This window comes from Salmo salar, chromosome 03, assembly GCF_965601325.2.
Source record: "Salmo salar chromosome 03, fSalSal1, whole genome shotgun sequence".
NCBI lineage: Eukaryota > Metazoa > Chordata > Actinopteri > Salmoniformes > Salmonidae > Salmo > Salmo salar.
In genome coordinates, this window is record NC_138293.1 from 18,223,757 (window position 1) to 18,244,682 (window position 20,926).

Sequence of the window (20,926 nt, forward strand, 5' to 3'; positions counted from 1 at the left end):
ATCCGATGGTGTTTTGCCACAATTAGACATTTTCTCTCATTAGAGTTACACATTTAATTTCACTGTGAACATTTATAAAATGATTGACTTTATGATTATTTGCAGAGTGTAGAAATATATTTTTCTCTCCATAAACATGTAGCCTTAAGAAAAACATATGCTATATTAAAACACATCAAAATTCTGTCCTACCATTGATGATTCTTCATAAAACAATTCCTACTGTATGTGCCTCAATGCCCTCTCTTATTTGCTTCTCTGTACTACTCTCAAACCCACTCAATACTGAGACCCCTGTGGTGTTGCAACGACATTGTCTAGTTCACAATAAGCTGTGATAGTGTATTAGTTCAATAAGGCCGCACTGCGTTAATGAGCTATGTTCAATGTGCCTGTAAGAGCCGACGCTGGACAGGAGAAGCAGGTACGGGGAGTCAGACATGTATTCGGGAACAGACATAGAACAAGACAGGAACAGCGTCAGCGCACAGGTAACACGCACATATGACAAACAATGCAGCAGCGGGGAACAGAGCTGGGGAACTGAGAAATATAGGGGAGGTAATAAACAGGTGATTGAGTGAGTCCAGGTGAGTCCAATATCGTTGAAGCACGTGACGAGGGAAGGCAGGGGTGCGTAAATGATGGTGGCAGGAGTGCGTAATGCAGGGCAGCCTGGCGCCTGAAGAGCGGGAGCCAGCGTGACAGTGACACACAGTATCCTGTCCCTGAACCCGAGGGTGCAGACCCACGCTGCCATCCACTAGACAGCCGTGAAGAAGAACGAGAAGAAACGCTGGAATAGAAACCCAGAGAAGAGCTGTGATGGAAGTCCGTCATGTGTACCCTCTTCCCCGTTTTTCCTGACCCAATGACAACACCAGGAAAACTCTAGACCCAGGTAAAATAACTAGGGCCCTGAGTTTTCCCTGGAGAGGTCACTTAGTGAAAAAAAAAAACCTGATCCGATGCTGTAGTTACGTTTATATCACAATCATTCAAAATGTCACAATTCCCTTTCCGTTCCTGATTGAAACCTTTTGGAGTGCCGATCAACAGTATCAGTTTCAATGGGACATGAATCAGAAAGACCAGACCCAGCAGATGCTGCCCTAAATGTGTTTAATATTGCACATTTCCTCTGGTTATCGACTCATAGATCCAGCTTCAGAGGCTTCTAACCATATTCAAATGCACATTTTTAATGCCCCCCGTTCCACCGCACCATGTGGCGAGTGTTCTACTATACAAAAAAATCTTGTTACCAGAGACTGCATATTAATAAGCTGCTTAAATTATGTCGGCAATTCCCAACACTAAGCATTTTGTCTAATTAATAATAATAGAGTCCCTAGATGTTGGATTAGACAAATCCTTTGCAGAATATAAATGCAACTACTAATTTCGAGTGAAAATGTCAATGGTTATCCCTGTGGCGACCGTGGCGGGCGGTTGTAATTGGAATTGTAATTATGTTGCATTGTATAGCGCAAATGAGCTTGGCTAACATGTCGGGAGACTTTCCAGATGCAGGTCCTAAATCATAAAGGACTTTTCAACTGTCCACTGTGCTTCCCTCTCAACACCCTAAATTGGCATTGGCAAGGTTTCTTAATGAAAGCTTGTGCCTCTTCGTAACCCCGGCTGAAATGTCATTGAGGTGTTGGTTTTGTAAGGGCATCGTCTAATAAGGCTGACTCGCAGTGTACTCATTGTGCTGTCTAAGAGGTCAGAGGGAAAGGTTGATGGGGGAGGAAGTGTAATGCACATGGGAAGAGGAAGAAGAAGCTCTCCACCTGCTGTAATATAGCTTAGCAATAGCAGGACCCCCCAGGATAAGTATTATCACCCCCCCTGCCCCCCTCATTGTACCTAGGGAGATGGAGGCTGGATGATAGACATCCTATCCCCTCAACAATTCATGTTAGGAGGAGACAAATACAGCTGATTACAATATGTAGACTAATCTGAGTACCCTGAGGGAAGGGAATGAGGGAGCGAGAGCAGCGATCTGCCAGAACGGGAACACATGGAGGGTTTTTGTGTTGATTTTTCCATACACGTTATTATTAGTTCATCCTAAAGCACAAACATGCCCGCTTTTAATATAATCAGCACAATTTAAGTACTGTTAATGCAGCCTTTAATGGTAACCCTCGCAAGGCTGCCGGCCCAGACAGCATCCCAAGCTGAGTACCCAGAGCATACGCAGACCAGCTGGCTGGAGTGTTTACGGACAGATTCAATCTCTCACTGTCCCAGTTTGTTGTCCCCACTTGCTTCGAGATGTCCACTATTGTTCTTGTACCCAAGAAAGCGAAGGTAACTGAACTAAATGACTATCACTCCATAGCACTCACTTCTGTCATCATGAAGTGCTTTGAGAGGCTAGTTAAGGACCATTTCACCTCCATCTTACCTGACACCCTAGACTCACTACAGGTTGCATTCAGCCCCAACAAATCCACGGACAATGCAATCGCCATTGCACTGCACACTGCCCTATCCCACCTGAATATGAGGAATACCTACCTGTAAGAATGCTGTTCATCGACGACAGCTCACCCTTCAACACCATAGTACCCTCCAAGCTCATCACTAAGCTCAGGGCCCTGGGTCTGAACCCCTCCCTGTGCAGCTGGGTCCTGGACTTCCTAACGGGCTGAACCCAAGTGGTGAAGGTAGGCAGCAACATATCCACCACGCTGATCCTCAACACGGAGGCCCCACAGGGGTGCATGCTCAGCCCCCTTTTGTACTCCCTGTTCACCGATGACTGCCTGGCCACGCATGTCTCCAACTCAATCATCAAGCTTCCAGACGACACAACATGGGTAGGCCTGATAACCAACAATGATGAGACAGCCTACAGGTAGGTGAGTGCCTTGGTGGAGTGGTGCCAGGCGAATATCCTTTCCCTTAACGGCAAAAACACAAAGGAGCTGATCGTGGACTACAGGAGACAGCAGTGAGAGCACGCCCCCACCCACATCGACGGGGCAGCAGTGGAGAAGGTCAAAAGCTTAAAGTTCCTCCCTGTGCATATCACTGACGACCTGAAATGGTCCCTTCACACCGACTGTGGTGTATAAGGAGCAACAGCGCCTCTTCAACCTCAGGAACCTCACAAACTTCTACAGAGGCATCATTGCAAGCATCCTGTGAGGCTGTATCACAGTCTGGTACGGCAAATGCACCATCCACAACTGCAGGGCTCTGCGGAGGGTGTTGTGGTCGGCCCAACACATAAGCGGGTGCACACTGCCTGCCCTCCAGGACATCTACAGAACCCGGTGTCACAGGAAGGCCAAGAAGTTCATCAAGGACCCCAGCCACCCAAGCCACGACCTGTTCACCCGCTATCATCCAGAAGGCGGACAGTAAAGGTGCATCAAAGCTGGGACCGAGAGACTCATAAACAGCTTCAATCTCCAGGCCATCAGACTGTTAAACAGTCACCACTAGCTGGCCTCCACCCAGTACCCTGCCCTGAACCTCAGACACTATTGCTAGCTGGCTACTCTACCCTACACCTTAGAGACTGCTGCCCTATGTACATAGAGTCATTGAACACTGATCTCTTTAATAATGTTTGCATACTGTTTTACCCACTTTATATGTACTTCATAATCTATTGAAAATTAAATACAGTAATATTTAATTTATATAAGTATTCACACCCCTGAGTAAATACTTTGTAGAAGCATCTTTGGCAGCGTAAGTCTCTAAGCGCTTTCCACACGTGGATTGTGCAACATTTGCCGAATTTTCTTTAAAAAAATGTTCAAGCTCTGTCAAATTGGTTGTTGGTCATTGCTAGACAACCCTTTTCAGGTCTTGCCATAGATTGTCAAGTAGATTTAAGTCAAAACTGCAACACGGCCACTCAGAAACATTCACGATCTGCTTAGTAAGCATTTGGTTTTGTGTTTTAGGTTATTGTTTTGCTGAAAGGTGAATTCATCTCTACGTGTCTGATGGAAAGCAGGACTGAAAGTTTTCCTCTAGGATTTTGCCTATGCTTAGCTCCATTCCATTCTTTTTATCCTGAAAAACTGCCCAGTCCTAAATGATTACAAGCATAGCCATAACATGATGTAGCCACCGCTATGCTTCAACATATGGAGAGCGGTACTCAGTAATGAGTTGTATTGGATTTGCCCCAAACACAAAAGTGAATTGCGTTGCCAATTTTTTTTTGCAGTATTACTTTAGTGCCTTGTTGTAAACAGGATGCATGTTTTAGAAGATTTTTATTGTGTACAGGCTTCCTTCTTGTCAATCTGTCAGTTAGGTTACTACTGTGGACTAACTACAATGTTGTTGATCCATCCTCAGTTTTCTCCTATCACAGCCATTAAACGCTTTAACTGTTTTTAAGTCACCATTGGCCTCATGGTACAATCCCTGAGCGGTTTCCTTCCTCTCCAGCAACTGAGTTAGGAAGGACACCTGTATCTTTGTAGTGACTGGGTGTATTGATACACCATCCAAATTGTAATTGATAACTTCACCAGGCTCAAAAGGATATTCAGTGTATGCTTTTTTTTACCCATCTTCCAATAGGTGCCCTTCTTTGCGAGGCATTGAAAAACCTCTCAGGTCTTTGTGGTTGAATCTGTGTTTGAAATTCACTGATCGACTGAGGGACCTTACAGATAATTGTATGTGTGGAGTGTAAAGATGAGGTAGTTATTCAAAAATCATGTTGAACACTATTATTGCACACAGATTGAGCACATGCAACTTATTACGAGACTTTCTAAAATACTTTTTTACTCCTGAACGTATTTAGGCTTGCCATAACAAAGGGGTTGAATACTTATGGACTCAAGACATTTCAGCTTTTCATTTTGTATTAATTTGGCCGCTGGCCAAACTAAGCAATCGAGGGAGAAGGGCCTTGGTCAGGGAGGTGACCAAGAACCCGATGGCAGTGGTGGAAAGTACTTAATTAAAAATACTTTAAAGTACTACTTAAGTTGTTTTTTGGGGTATCTGTACTTTACTTTACTACTTATATTGTTGACAACTTTTACTTTTACTTCACTACATTCCTAAAGAAAATATTGTACCTTTTCTTTTACTCCTTACATTTTCCTTGACACCCAAAAGTACTAGTTACATTTTGAATGCTTAGCAGGAAAGGAAAATTGTCTAATTCACACACTTATCAAGAGAACATTCCTGATCATCCCTAATGCCTCTGATTTGGCAGACTCACTAAACACAAATGCTTAGTTTGTAAATTATGTCTGAGTGTTGAAGTGTGCTGGGTGATTTTCACTTTTACTTGAGTCATTTTCTATCTTTTACTCAAGTATGACAGCTGGGTACTTTTTCCACCACTGCCCGATGGTCACTCTGACAGACCTCCAGAGTTCTTCTTATTCCTTCTTCCAGAAGGCCAACCATCTCTGCAGTACTCCACCAATCAGGCCTTTATGGTAGAGTGGCCAGGCGGAAGAAACTCCTATGTAAAAGGCACGTTAGCCCGCTTGGAGTTTGCCAAAAGGCATCTAAAGGACTCTCGGACCATGAGAAACAAGATTCTCTGGTCTGATGAAACCTAGATTGAACTCTTTGGCCTGAATGCCAGGCATCCTGTCTGGAGGTAACCTGGCACCATCCCTACGGTGAAACATGGTGGTGGCAGCATCATGCTGTGGGGATGTTTTTCAGCGGCAGGGACTGGGAGACTAGTCAGGATCGAGGGAAAGATGAACAGAGCAAAGTACAGAGAGATCTTTGATGAAAACCTGCTCCAGAGCACTCAGGACCTGAGACTGGGGCGAAGGTTCACCTTCCAATAAGACAAGACCCTAAGCACACAGCCAAGACAATGCAGGAGTGGCTTCGGAACAAGTCTCTGAATGTCCTAGAGTGGCCCAGCAAGAGCTGAGACTTGAACCCGATCAAACATTTCTGGAGAGACCTGAAAATAGCTGTGCAGCGACACTCCCCATCCAACCTGACAGAGCTTGAGAGGATCTATAGAGAAGAATGGGAGAAACTCCCCAAATACAGGTGTGGCCTCGCTTGTAGCCTTATATGCAAGAAGACTTGAGGTGCTTCAACACCTTTGGCAGCATAAGTATTCAGAGTAAATGGTCTGAATACTTATGTAAATAACATATTTTTTTGTTTTTTTTGTAATACATTTGCAAAAATGTCTACAAACCTGTTTTTGATTTCTCATTATGGGGTATTGTGTGTAGATTGATGAGGGAAAAAAATATTTAATACATTTTAGAACAAGGCTGTAACGTAACAAAAAGGGAAAAAGTACTTTCCGAATGCACATTATCAAGCATATCACACATTATCCAGATACTAATTGTTAACACTTGGTGGTCTATAGCAGCTTCCCACAAGAATGGACTTTAGGTGAGGCAGATTTACATTTGAAGCTCAATTTATTACATACCAAATGTGAGGTAGGGATTTTTTTATATCGGCATTTAAATGTACATATCAATTATCAGAGTGCCTCAAGGTGTGTTTGATGGTGGAGGCAGGTGAAATAAAATTATATATGCATTAGCTTTAAATGTCTCCCAACCCACTCCGTATCCAACTCCCATCCACTCTCCACTGAGCTCCCAAATACCTCCCTGCTCTTTAATCTAAAATGGGCCTACTGTGCTGGCTGTATTTACTCTCCCATTGTGCATCATTAAGAGGATTAAGTCAGTGAACAGTGTATAGGCCTGAACTGTATTAGGTTATTAAATAAAGGAAACAGCTTATGGTGAACTTTGTCGACGGAATAAAACGGATCCCTATAGATTCCCTTCAGATAATGTAAACCGTGTCGCGTTACTATGTTAAATAGCTCAAATTAATCATCCTTATTTGAAACAAGAATTTATAAGAGGCCTGTATCTTTGGCTATAGTGCATTACTCAGTGGTGTACTCATCCTAAAAGGTCATATATAAAACCGCATTCCATTGCTATGGTACATTATAATGAAGAAGTGCGCAATGCGTTCAGATTTTATAGTATTTCTTCTGCCTCTGTTTCTTGGGATGGACTCGTCATCTACAGTATTTAACATATATCTCTATCTCTCTCTCTCTTTTCCTCTCCTCTCTCTTTCTCCCTCTTTCTCCCTCTCGCACTTACCCCTCTCTTTCTCCAGAGCTGTGGGAAGTTGGAGAACAACTTTGACGATATCAAGCACATGACTCTAAGCGAACACTGGGCACTCTGTGAGGCGTTCAGGTGAAAGGAGGAGGAAATGAGAAAAGGGGAATGGGTCGCCATGGAAACGTCACCATCGCAATAACAGGAGTGGTGATGGAGGGGTTTGGGGGGGGGTGTTCTTAGTCATTCCTAATTATTGGGGGAACAAATTAGTTTTATAGTCACCATTCAACCTCTCCCTCTCGGAGGGATTCATTTTTCTGTAGGGGAACGCCAAGATTGGCTACACGCTGTAAAAAAAAAGATGTTTCATTTGTTGAAAATAATGCTTATGTGGAGTCCCCAGGCAATATCGGAGTACTTTAAGCATTGAATCATAAGGGTGTTTGCAATTAGAGCTTGAGATTTATTTAGCAGTCATTGGAAATCACAGGAGGGAGACCTTTGACATTGTGACAAGATTGCCAATCTGTTTTCTCGTGTGAAGACGGTTGCTTTTTTAACACATGGCTAGGTATATCGCGGACTGATTTCATTCCACGGGGACAAATGACATGAACACATCTCAAAGTCTGCCGTAAGTAGAAGTACATTTAATTACATTACCAATACATATAAATAGACTGTTCATACCAACTCATTTCAAGCCATTTTCAGTAGCATACAGTACTGCATATGGTGAGGTTTTTATACTTGTGAATATAATTGGAGCAGCCAATAATACTTTCCAAGATTCATAGTTTTGAAACAAGATAGCAGTAGTACTTTTCTATGGAACATAATTTGGGTCTTTGCGTGTCAAAAAAGATACATGTCAAATAACACTATTTGACACGTCAAATAAGCTTGTTGACCAATCAGGACCTGAATATGATCGCACATAATAATTTAACATGTTCAATAATTTTGTACGTAGTTATTACACATTGATTACACTATCACTCCTATTTCATATGTCACAGCAATTCACCGATACCTATGCTATGATGCTGTTAAAGTTTTGTCTTGCGCACCTGCCGCTGCAAGCTCTGGGACAATGCTAGTCAGAAATAAAGCTAGCTAGCTAATGGATGCAAACAATGTTCTCCCCCAAAAAGATGGCAAAACGATATCATCTGTTTCAGTAGCTATAGTTAGCTAGCTAATTATGTAACGAGGTGTCATCATCTAAAATACCCCTCATTTTTAAAACTGTTTTTGTATTTGGTTGATGATAGTCGGACCCGGTCCAGTCAAGCCACACTAGCCAGATGAAGCTAGCTAGTTGTTCACAGTGTTTCCCATTAGCGCCAGTTGTTGGCTAATCAGCCGGTTACACACTTATTTTCAGGCAGCTACATTTTCCACTTCATATTAACTAGGCTACTTTTCATTTAAAAGTTTCAATTCGCTAGTCCGTTGAGCCCTCTCCCGGTAGATTGAACGATATGCATCTTCTAGTGATCTTTTACAAAGCGAGCGATGACAGGGAAACGCAGCAGAGGCAAAGTGAGAGGTTTCACTCGCCAAAATCTGTCCAAAATAAGCCTAATGCGTTTCTATGGGTTTATGTTGTACCTAAACTGCCTTCCCACCTTTGGGACAACGACTCCCATTGTTTAGGCGGAGACATAAACATATTGTCATTATATACAGATCTCTGGTTGCAGTTTATTTACACGGCGGAGGGAGAAAGAGCAAGATGCTCGTGAATTTGCACGTCCTATGTAATGTAAGTAGTAACGATGAGTCTAAATCCAATAGCCTAATTATTGTTTTCTGACACAATCATTGATCACATAGCCAGCTACGCAGAGTCGTGGCGCCAAGTAGGCCTAAGATATTTACTGTGTGTTGATTGACAACTGAACAGCAAGTGTTGACTAGTTTATAAAAGTGTCGAACTGACTGAATAAAGTCGATCCCTATATCCCTTTGTCATTCATAAATCATGAAACGGGGTTATACACTGAGTATACAAAACATTAAGAACACCTGCTCATTCCATGACAGACTGACCAGGTGAATCCAGGTGAAAGCTATGATCCCTTATTGATGTAACTTGTTAAATCCATTTCAATCATTGTAGATGAAGGGGAGGAGACAAGTTAATGAGATTTTTAAGCCATGAGACAACTGAGACGTGGATTATGTATGTGTGTCATTTAGAGGGTGAATGGTCAAGACAAAATATGTAAGTGCCTTTGAACGGAGAATGGTAGTAGGTGCCAGGTGTAGGGTAGTAGGATCTTCGACTCTGTAGATGTGCACAGACGGGTCTTTCCATGTGATCACATAGACCGTTGAATCCCACAAGTCGGCAAGTTTACCTTTTCCTCTTTCCTTTCGGTTTGCCAAGAGAACTCGGTCCCCAATCTCCAGGGCAGTACCCTTCACTCTCTTGTTATACTGCCTTGCTTGCTTTTTCTGAGCTTCAGTGGTGTTGGCCTGAGCGATCCTGACAGCCTCTCGCAGGTCCTTTTGGAACGAGTCAACATACTCGTCATGAGTCAACACGTCTTCGTTTTTCAGGGTACTTCCAAACATGATGTCCACTGGCAGCCGTGGAATTCGGCCGAACATTAGGAAGAACGGTGCGAATCCTGTCGTTTCGTGTGTGGTACAGTTGTACGAGAAGGTGAGCGTCTGTATCATCTGGGGCCATCTTTCTTTTGCTCTCGCTGGCAATGATCGGATCATGTTTCCGAGCGTGCGGTTGAATCTTTCCGTCTGACCGTTACCCATAGGATGATATGGAGTGGTATGGGACTTTTTGACTCCTGAGACTTGTAGCAATTCTGCGATTAAGTGACTCTCAAAGTTTGCTCCTTTGTCAGAGTGTATCCGCTGGGGAAACCCATAGACACAGAAGAACTGGTTCCATAACTTCTGGGCAACCACCTTTGCTGTCTGGTTCGGGCAAGGAAACGCATGTGCCAGCTTCGTAAAATGATCTGTGATGACGAGTACATCAACGCTCTCTCCATTCCTTCCTTCTGCTGACCAGAAGTCTATGCACACCAGTTCCAACGCTGTGCTGGTCTGAATAGATTCCAACGGTGCCCTAGCCTCTGGCTCCATTGTCTTGCCAACCACACAGTGCTTACAGTAGGAGACATACTTCTTCACTTCCCCTTCCATTCCAGTCCAGAAGAACCTTTGACGTACCAAATGGAGTGTTCTAGTCTGGCCTTGGTGGCCGGCTTCATCATGGGTTCCCCTCAGAACGATGGCTTTAAGGGAGTCTGGCACCACCAGCTGGTACCTCTTCTTGACAACTCTGTCCTTAGATCTTCGGTAGAGGATCTCATCCTTGATTTCGAGTTTATCCCAATGCTTCAGCATTCTCAACACTTGGGCAGTCTCATGAGCCCTCTCTCTCCGCGAAGGTCTCCTCCTCCTCTCAACAAAGTACGCCACTCGGGCCAGCACCTGATCCGCCTTCTGTTTTCTCCGTATCACATCAGGAGAAAGGACTGGAAGAGTAGCCACTCCCCCTTCATGCTGAGGGATGCTGGCAGAATACTGGGCTAATTGGAATGTGCGCACTGGCACACTCGCATCCCACTCCAGACAGGACTCCAAAACTGCTTTCACCCGTTCAGAAGAGACTTGAGCCAGGATCTCACCACCTTGGATATTGACTGACAGTTTGAATGCGTCCTGGATGGACTCTGAAGTCACATACTCTGGGAACTCACTTGCCTTCCTAGCTCCAACGAATGGCTGTCGACTAAGCAGGTCTGCTGGGACATTCTGGGGCCCGGGGATGTACTTCAAGTCAAAGTCGAAGGGGGCCAGTTTAGAGACCCACCGCTGCTCACAGGCATCTAGCTTTGGTTTCGTCATTATATATGTCAGGGGGTTGTTATCTGTTAGGACTGTGAATCTATTCCCCTTCAGCCAATGGGTGAACTTATCACACACAGCCCACTTAAGAGTGAAGAACTCTAATCTGTGTGCTGGGTAACGGGACTGGGACCTCGACAGAGTCTTGCTTGCAAAAGCTACTGGTCTGGGCCTACTCTCACCCTCAAATGTCTGGCTAAGTACTGCACCTAAGCCATACATTGATGCATCTGTTGATAGGAGAAATGGTCTGTTAACCTCTATGGGCTAGGTGGGACGCAAGCGTCCCACCCGTGGTGCACTCCATCAACAGCAGGTGCATTTCAAGAGCGGCAAATTTGAATCCAAATAAATGTCAAAATTCAAATTTTTCAAACATACAACTATTTTACACCCTTTGAAAGATAAACATCTCCTTAATCTAACCACGTTTTACGATTTCAAAAAGGTTTTACGGCGAAAGCATAAATTTAGAGTATGTTAGGACAGTACATTTACAAGAGTCGTGTGTAATGTTGTGCCAATTCAAAGACAGGCGTCACCAAACCATAAAATCAGCTAAAATTATGCACTAACCTTTTACAATCTCCAACAGATGACACTCCTAGGACATTGTGTTAGACAATGCATGCATTTTTAGTTCTATCAAGTTCATATTTATATCCAAAAACAGCGTTTTACTGTGGCGTTGATGTTCAGGAAATCGTTTCCCTCCAATAACCGGCATTCAAGTCAGCACCACAAATTAAATAATTAAAATTAGAAAACATTGGTAAAATATTATATTGTCATTTAAAGAATTATAGATTTACATCTCTTGAACGCAATCAACTTGCCAGTTTTAAAAATAACCTTACTGGGAAATCACACTTTGCAATAATCTGAGCACTGCGCCCAGAAAAATACGCGTTGCGATACAGACTAGCCGCCATGTTGGGGAGATCTAAAATTGAAAATACTATGTAAATAATCCATTACCTTTGATTCTCTTCATCAGATGTCACTTCCAGGTATCACAGGTCCATAACGAATGTAGTTTTGTTCAAAAAAGCTCATCATTTATGTCCAAAAATCTCTGTCTTGTTAGCACATGATCTAAGCCCGCCGGACTTCACTTCATGAACGAGGGGAAAAAATATATTTACGTTCGTTCAAACATGTCAAACGTTGTATAGCATAAATCATTAGGGCCTTTTTTAACCAGAACATGAATAATATTCAAGGTGGACGAATGCATTCTCTTTTATAACGTATTGGAACGAGGGTACCCAACATGAACTCGCGCGCCAGGTGTCTAATGGGCCATCATCGTTCCATGGCTCTTGTTCGGTCAGATCTCCCTCCAGAAGACTCAAAACACTTTGTAAAGGCTGGTGACATCTAGTGGAAGCAATAGGAAGTGCCAAAATATTCCTCAGCCCCTGTGTTTTTCAATGGCATAGGTTTAAAGGTAATACAACACATCAGGTATCCACTTCCTGTCAGAAAATGTCTCAGGGTTTTGCCTGCCAAATGAGTTCTGTTATACTCACAGACACCATTCAAACAGTTTTAGAAACTTTAGGGTGTTTTCTATCCATATATAATAAGTATATGCATATTCTAGTTACTGGGTAGGATTAGTAACCAGATTAAATCGGGTACATTTTTTTATCCAGCCGTGCAAATACTGCCCCCTAGCCCTAACAGGTTAAAGTCTGGGTGAGCCAGCACGGCTTTTTGGGAGACAGCAGCTTTTAGCTTCTCCAGCGCCTCCCCACATTCAGAAGTCCAGTCTTCAGGTTTCAGACGTTTATGGGCCATGCCATGAGGTTTTCCTTTTTCTCCTTTCCGCTTACTTTTCTGTCCTGCAATCAGACGAAACAGTGGTTTGGCTAAACCTGAGAAACTCGCAATGAAGTGGGAATAATAGTTTGCCATACCAAGAAATGATCTGACCTTGGTGGGTGAAGGTGTTTTCCCATCATTTTCCATCAGGTCAGCTGCTGTGATGTCGTTGATTGCAGACACTTTTCCTGGGTCGGTTGCAATGCCCTCTGCCGTGACGATATGGCCTAAAAACTTGACAGATTTTCTGAGGAGGTAACATTTTTTTTGCGCTAGCTTCAGGTTGTGTTCCTTAAGGCGGGAGAACACCATTTCGAGACGGTCCAGGGCTTCCTGCTCAGTCTTCCCGAAAACCAGGAGATCATCCAAGTAGCACAGGAGGGACAAGTAGTTCTGGTCGCCGAAGATCGAGGTCATCATTCTGGCGAATGTTGCTGGGCTGTTACATAACCCCTGAGCCATTCTGTTGTACTCAAATAAACCCGTGGGTGTTGTGCACGCTGTGTACTTGCGGTCATCTTCATGTATGGGGATGTTGTAGAATCCCGAAGTCAAATCCATAGTACTGAAGAAGCAGTTCCCCCCCAAAGCAGCGAGAGCATCGGCTTGATGGGGCAATGGGTATGCATCTTTCTCTGTCCTCTGGTTCAACCATCTGAAATCAGTGCAAATTCTCAACTCTCCTGACGGCTTCCAAACCAGGACAAGGGGGGAGGCCCACTCACTACTGGACTTTCGGATGATGCCCCGCTCCTCCATTTCCTCCAGCGTCTGTCTCAGTTTCTGGTAGTCGGATGAAGAGACCCTCCTGTACGGCAGCCGGAAAGGCTTTTCATCTTTGAGTCGGATACGGTGGATGACATTCTTCGCTTCTCCACAGTCAAGTCGGTCCCTGGAGAAGATGCCTTCATACTGAGCAATAAGGTCCACTAGTTTTCCTTTCCACATGTCAGACACTTCACAGGACTCTATGTCAACTTCTTTTAAGCCCAACTCTTCCAACTTTTGTAGATACTCTTTCTTTGCCCTTTTTCCACCAAATGAACATCCTTCCCCAGCTTGGGTGACATTCTGAAGGGCAGACTGGACCTTACTGGGGTTCTCAGCATGGCTGGCATAGAGCTCTAGGTCTTCTAGGGCTAGGCATGGGTGCACATCGGCCAACTTGGTGTTACGGCGGAGAATAATAGGGTGGTCCAACATGTTGATCACTTTCATGGGGACCCACTTGTCACCCCTCAAAGGACATACAGTGCGTCCTACTAGGACATTTCTTGGTGCAGATCGTGCTGTAGTGGCCTCTATGACTACAGTACTACCGACTGATAGCGGTACCTTTTCTTTCAGTTTTCCCCAGACCAAATGTTCATGTTGAGGCATGAGAGTCACACTCTGCTTGAGCATTACAGTTCCCACTTTGTCTGGTATTTTGTCACCGTGCCAACGGTTCACGTTGGCTAGCATGCTGAGTAAAAGTCCATGTGAATCTCCTTTGGCAGGTTTGGAGAGGCTGTCCCAATACCACTTTGTTTTCTTAACCTGTTGCATTATGTGTTTTATGGCGTTCGATCCAACTATCATGTCATCTGTCTGTCCAGGTACAACTAAAACAGACACTGCCATCTTGCAATCTAAAAGATCAATGTTCAAGTCATATTCATACTTAGGCTGTGCCTGGTTGCCCCCACAGCCTACAAGAACTACTTGAGTTGGCTTTCTAGACTCTGGTTTTATCACATTACATCTCAGAAGTGTGTCTTCAGCTGACTCACTTAACGTGCAGGTCATAGACCCACTATCTATCAGAGCTTGAAGTTCTACAATTTCTTGCACCATTACTGGAACATAGAAAAGACTGTCATTACTCTCTATTTTTGGATAAATCACCTCGGTTTTCATTGTGTTTCCAGTCCTTATATCTGTAGTGTTCTGTGGAGGTGTAACATGTTCGCCCACACCGCCCCCCTCTTGGCGTGAGCATGTTAGTTTAAAGCGGGGCCAGGGGGAGCCTCGGCGGTTGCCTCTCCAACTTGTTTTCTTGCTGGACATTCAAAGCCTCTGTGGCCTGTCCTGTGACACTTGAAACATAACCCCTCCTTAAAGCAGTGCGACTGAGTTGAATGGTCTGAGGCCTTACAAATTGTACAGGGACCAGCAGCAGTATTAGTTTGTGGCGTTCTGGCTGAAGTTCTCCTTTGATTTTGTTCCTGGGTTGACAGGAGCTTTTCCAGGAGAGAAATCACTTTGTTCAATGGAGCCTGATCGCTGTTAGTGGGTGTGGCTGAATTATTTTGACCGACTGCTTGTTGTTGAGTCATACACCAAGCGTCGGGGGTCATCACAACTTCTACCTTGGCAGTACTTTGCGCCCTGTGTCTGGCTGATTGTTTGTCTCGGTGATGGCTGTCAATCATTGCCTGCAAATCTCCAACGGTCCAATTTTCAATAGGCCTGCACCTAAGAGCGGCATATAGTGCCGGATCAGGGCAGTGCTTAACAAACATCATGGTCACCTCGTGACCTAGATCATCCACTCTTTTTCCCTGTCTTTGCAAGCACTCATTGGCAAGGTCAATTGCTTTGTTCAGTCTAACCCAATAATCCAAGCAGCTCTCTGCCTGTCTTGGTAAGGTTTCATAGAAGTATCCTAATGGGATTGTTGATGAGATTGCCTCTCCAAAGTGCTGCCTCAAGATATTGTATATGGCTTCAGGATCTCTGCTTATGTTAACAAGGGGGTTTCCACGGAGCCCAATTCTGACTATGTCTTTAGCCCGCCCCATTAGTCTGTCCTGTATTTCTTGCCCCTGTTCTGATATACTGCATCCCTTCTTTTTCAAGTAAGCTTGCATAAGTTCTTGCCATTCAGTTACTGTGCACCGGTCTGTGCTATCACCCCGGAAGTGTGGTGGTTCTCTGACGTCTGACTTCAGAATTAGGTTGACCTTTGACCAATCAGGTATTTCTACTATTGGTTGGGGAGGGGAAGTGCTTGGACCAGCCCCTGCTAGACTAGCGGCAACTTGATTACCTATTTCACTGCCCAGTTGTTTGAGTAACTCTGCTAGGGCTTGCAATTGTGTTCGGTTCTCATTTTCTCCCCCTACGGCCTTCTGGGACTCTTCACTGTCATCGTTGCCTGGTTGGCTACTGCTAACATGCTCTGGTTGGCTACTACTGACACTTGGCACTCTAGTGTCGACTGCTGGGTATCTAAGAGGACTGGCTCTAGCACTATGTTCCCCCATACTGGCCAACTGAGCCCCCCGCCCCACCCCAGTGGCCATACCTTGTGAACCTCTCACAGTAACACCAACCGGAGTAACATGTACATTGTTATCACCAAAACCTGATATGTCTTCTCTCTCCTGTTCTGTAATCTCACACAACTGAGGCATATGCAACATATTGTCCAAAGTTCACCTTGCCCTCAAATGTTTTAAACGTGTGATGTCGATCCAGTTCTGTTTAGGGGTCCCCCGGCGATCTGCTGCAGCTGATCTGTTGATCCGGGTCACGGCACCAATCTGTAGCGGGTTTCTTATGCACCACAGGAGAACCAAGAAATGAAGAGCGACACCACGGCTGTCTTTTAGGCTTTTATGTTGATCTGCAATAGTATTATGAAAAGACAGGACAGGAACACATCAGTCTCCAATGCACCACCTGACAAGTTGTTCTTTCTCTCTCAGTGTTTTCTCAGACTGAGGAGAGCGGGATCTATGGGTAGTACCAGGGTGTTAGTAGGTGACGTAAGCACCCAGATAAAATAAAATACATTTAATGAAACAAAACCTGAAGATGTTAACATCATTCAGCTACTGTAGCTGCCTACCTAACATCAACAGGCATCACCAGTAGCGCAACAATTAAAATTAGAAACCAAAAGTAAAGTTCCTGGCGATCTGACTCCCCCCTTCTGTCTGAACTTGGAACATTCCTGTTCGCGGGCTTTTGGCCACTGACCCTCAACCTGATTGTTCTGTTCTGCGTTGTGTACTATTCTAATAATTTGAAGTTTGCTGGAATAACCATTTTAACTCTACTACACAGGCGCACCGGTTTGTTTCAAGAACTGCAATGCTTCTGGGTTTTTCACACTCAACAGTTCCCCATGTGTATCAAGAATGGTCCATCACCCAAAGGACATCCAGCCAACTTCACACACCTGTGGGAAGCATTGGAGTCTACATCGGCCAGAATCCCTGTCGAACGCATTTCCACCGCTTGTAGAGTCCATGCCCGACGAATTGAGGCTGTTCTGAGGGCAACTCAATATTGAGAAGGTGTTCCAAATGTTTAGTATACTCAGTGTATGTCCATTGTATCGCATTGCTACAAGTAAACCAAATCATTTCCTAGGTTTCCTTTCCTAGGATGTCGGGGCTTGTCAGACAGTGACGCTAAAGTGAGTGACTCTCCTTTCATCAGTCAGTGAGTGTAACCAATCGAATCGCATCGGTGAGAGAGCCATTCATTTGGCTCCGTGATTTGCATTGGCTACTGGTAGGCCTAGGCTTTTTGGCGATTATCTGTAGATAAATGAAAACATTGAATTAAAACATCCAAAGAAGATAGTGAATCATCACTGCAGGATCAATAGGTAGTGGAGAGCCTCATTCTGGTTTAAATATGATAAATAGGTTCCTCGTGGAATAAAAGCATTAAAACAGTATTCAGAAATGTATTGACCTTAGTAGGGAATCAACTAAATGTTTAGAAAATTAATTAATTTGCCCAGGTTTATCATAAGACATTAACATAATGCATCAGTGATTCATACTTCCTGCAACTTTCTGAAGAGGCAATGGGAATGCACCTCCCTGTGTGTGTGCAGTGCGCACATCTACTACTTTGCGTATCGGTTAGCGATGCTGCTAATGAAAACAGTTTTCTGGTAGATGAAAGGCTTTCTCAAAAACCTTTTCAATTGAATGTTAACTGCAAAGTAGCCTGGAAAAGCGGAAACCTGGAAAAACTAAACTTTTAGATATTTTTCAAGATAATTTGGGCTATTTACTTTACTTATTTATTTTTTTATAAAGAACAAACATCATGGGGCAATTCATATCTTCCAGTAAAACTGTAAATAAGAAATTAATCTCTTTAATCTCAAGATTAGACAGGTTAAATCTTAAAAAAGGTTTAATGTTCCCTTAGAAAATAGTCCTGATCATATCTGCCTAGACCTACAAAATACACTGAATTCATACATTTTCAGTAATTTATAAGTCATGTCTTTCTACAAAATACCACCCAAAAAATTCTACACTCCAATGCCAAGAGTGTGCAAAGTTGTCATCAAGGCAAAGGGTGGCTACTTTGAAGAATCTCAAATTTAACATATATTTTGATTTGTTTAACACATTTTTGGTTACTACATGATTCCATATGTGTTATTTCACAGGTTTGATGTCTTCACTTTTATTCTACAATGTAGAAAATAGTAAAAATAAAGAAAAATCCTTGAATGAGTAGGTGTGTCCAGACTTTTGACTGGTACTATATATTTATTTTTTTATAAAAATAAAAAAAACATTGTTGGACATAAAACACTGCAAAAACACCAGGAAGTGATTTTAATTTTGGAAATATTTTACCAAGTGTTCCCACCATAATAGAGAGACAAATGTAAGCATCCCAGGCTGTGTTACAACCGGCTGTGACCGGGAGACCCATGAGGCGGCGCACAATTGGCCCAGGGTCATCCGGGTTAGGAGAGGGTTTGGCCGGCCGGGATTTCATTGTCCCATCACACTCAAGCGAATCCTTGTGGCAGGCCGGGTGCCTGCAAGCTGACTTCGGTAGCCAGATGGACAATGTTTTCTCCGCCAGATTCGTGCGGCTGGCTTCCGGGTTAAGCGAGCAGTGTATCAGTTTGCAGTCTACAAATTATTTGTCATTATGTTCCGGACCCACGACCATGCACAAAAACAGCCCGCAGCTGTTCACACTGATCAAAAAATATAAACGCAACATAAAACAATTTCAAAGATTTTACTGAGTACATATAAGGAAATCAGTCAATTGAAATTAATTCATTAGGACCTAATCTATGGATTTCACATGACTGGGAATACAGATATGCATCTGTTGCTCACAGATACTGTAACAACAAAAAAAGGTAGGGGCGTGGATCAGAAAACCAGTCAGTATCTGGTGTGACCACCATTTGCCTCATGCAGCGCGACACATCTCCTTCGAATAGAGTTGATCAGGCTGTTGATTGCGGCCTGTGGAATGTTGTCCCACTCCTCTTCAATGTCTGTGCGAAGTTGCTGGATATTGGCGGGAACTGGAACATGCTGTCATCCTGGGCTTTCGTGGTTACATGTGGTTATGAGGCCGGTTGGACACACTGCCAAATTATCTAAAACAACATTGGACGTGACTTAGAGTAGAGAAATGAACATTCAATTCTCTGGCAACAGCTATGGTGGACATTCCTGCAGTCAGCATGCCAATTGCACGCTCCCTCAAAACTTGTTGCGTGGGGCAAAACTGCACATTTTAGAGTGGCCTTTTATTGTCCCCAGCACAAGGTGCACCTGTGCTATGATCATGCTGTTTAGTTAGCTTCTTGCTATGCAACACCTGTCAGGTGGATGGATTATCTTGGCAAAGGAGAAATTGTCACTCACAGGGATGTAAACAAATTGGTGCACAAAATATGAGAGAAATAATATTTTTGTGCATAAGGAACATTTCTGGGATATTTTATTTCAGCTCATGAAACATGGAACCGACACTTTACATGTTGTGTTTATATTGTTGTTCGGTGTAGTTGATGAGCCATGCATTAGAATGTGCTAGAGGCCACCAAAATATAGTTATTTCGGGGATGCCTGGCTGGCTACTTTTTCTATTTGACTGGCTCATCTATCTACTTGTGGAAAACACTGTTGTCATAACGTTAGCTTGGGCTAACAGGGCTAGGTAGATGGCTAGCTTGTTTAGTTTGTTATCTATCTGTTGGACAACTGAGCCTTTAAAAAAAAAATTCTGCACGTTTGATCCTGATCTCATGTCAAATGCTCACGCAGTTGTTTTCCCATTCGGTCGAACAAATACTAGCTTATTTTGTGCACCAATTTGGCTTTCTCTGCCATAACCGTGTTCTGAACACCTCCATAACAAAGGTCATGTGGTTTGGTAAGAAGAATGGCCCTCTTTCCACAGGTGTTATTACTACCTCTGAGGGTTTAGAGCTTGAGGTAGTCACCTCATACAAGTACTTGGGAGTATGGCTAGACAATACACTGTCCTTCTCTCTGCACATATCAAAGCTGCAGGCTAAGGTGAAATCTAGACTTGGTTTCATCTATCATAATTGTTCTTTCACCCCAGCTGCCAAACTAACCATGATTCTGATGACCATCCTACCCATGCTAGATTACGGAGACGTAATTTATAGATCGGCAGGTAAGGGTGCTCTCGAGCGGCTAGATGTTCTTTACCATTCGGCCATCAGATTTGCCACCAATGCTCCTTATAGGACACATCACTGCACTCTTTACTCCTCTGTAAACTGGTCATCTGTGGCTGCTTCGCGTGATGTATTATTATCTCTACCTTCTTGCCCTTTGTGCTGTTGCCTGTGCCAAATAATGTTTGTAGCATGTTTTGTGCTGCTACCATGTTGTGCTGCTGCCATGTTGTGTTGCTACCATGTTGTTGTCATGTTGTGTTTCTACCATGCTGTGTCTTTTTTTTCATGATGTGTGTTTTGTCCAATATTTTTATTTTATTTTTAATCCCCCCCGTAGGAGGCCTTTTGCCTTTTGGTAGGTCGTCATTGTAAATAAGAATTTGTTCTTAACTGACTTGCCTAGTTAAATAAAGGTTCAATAAATAAATAAAATATATATATTACCATTGCAGTATCGTAAACACATAGTAAACACATTTCGGCCTTTGTGCGTGCTCGTTTGCAGACTTTTGTACTGACTGCAGTGGTGGCACTTGGCTTGTGCATGCAAATTCAGCACACACAACATTCTATAATAGCATTTTGTTATTTGACGCGTCATATTAAAAACGTATTCGACGCATCACATAGTGATATTTACGTGTATCTTTTTTTTTTACACATAAAGACCCAAACATCTTTCCATTCTTTTCAC

At 43.4% G+C, this 20,926-nt stretch overlaps 1 protein-coding gene across 1 annotated transcript in view; it reads left to right on the forward strand.

The window, feature by feature from the left end:
• The first annotated feature begins 386 nt into the window (after positions 1 to 386).
• LOC106598776 (dihydropyrimidine dehydrogenase [NADP(+)]) overlaps positions 387 to 20,926 on the forward strand; it is a 38,102-nt gene continuing 17,562 nt past the window's right edge. The window contains 3 exon segments of the mRNA XM_082973060.1: positions 387 to 394; positions 689 to 842; positions 7,144 to 7,226. Of these exon segments, the coding sequence (XP_082829186.1) occupies positions 387 to 394; positions 689 to 842; positions 7,144 to 7,226 (245 nt within the window).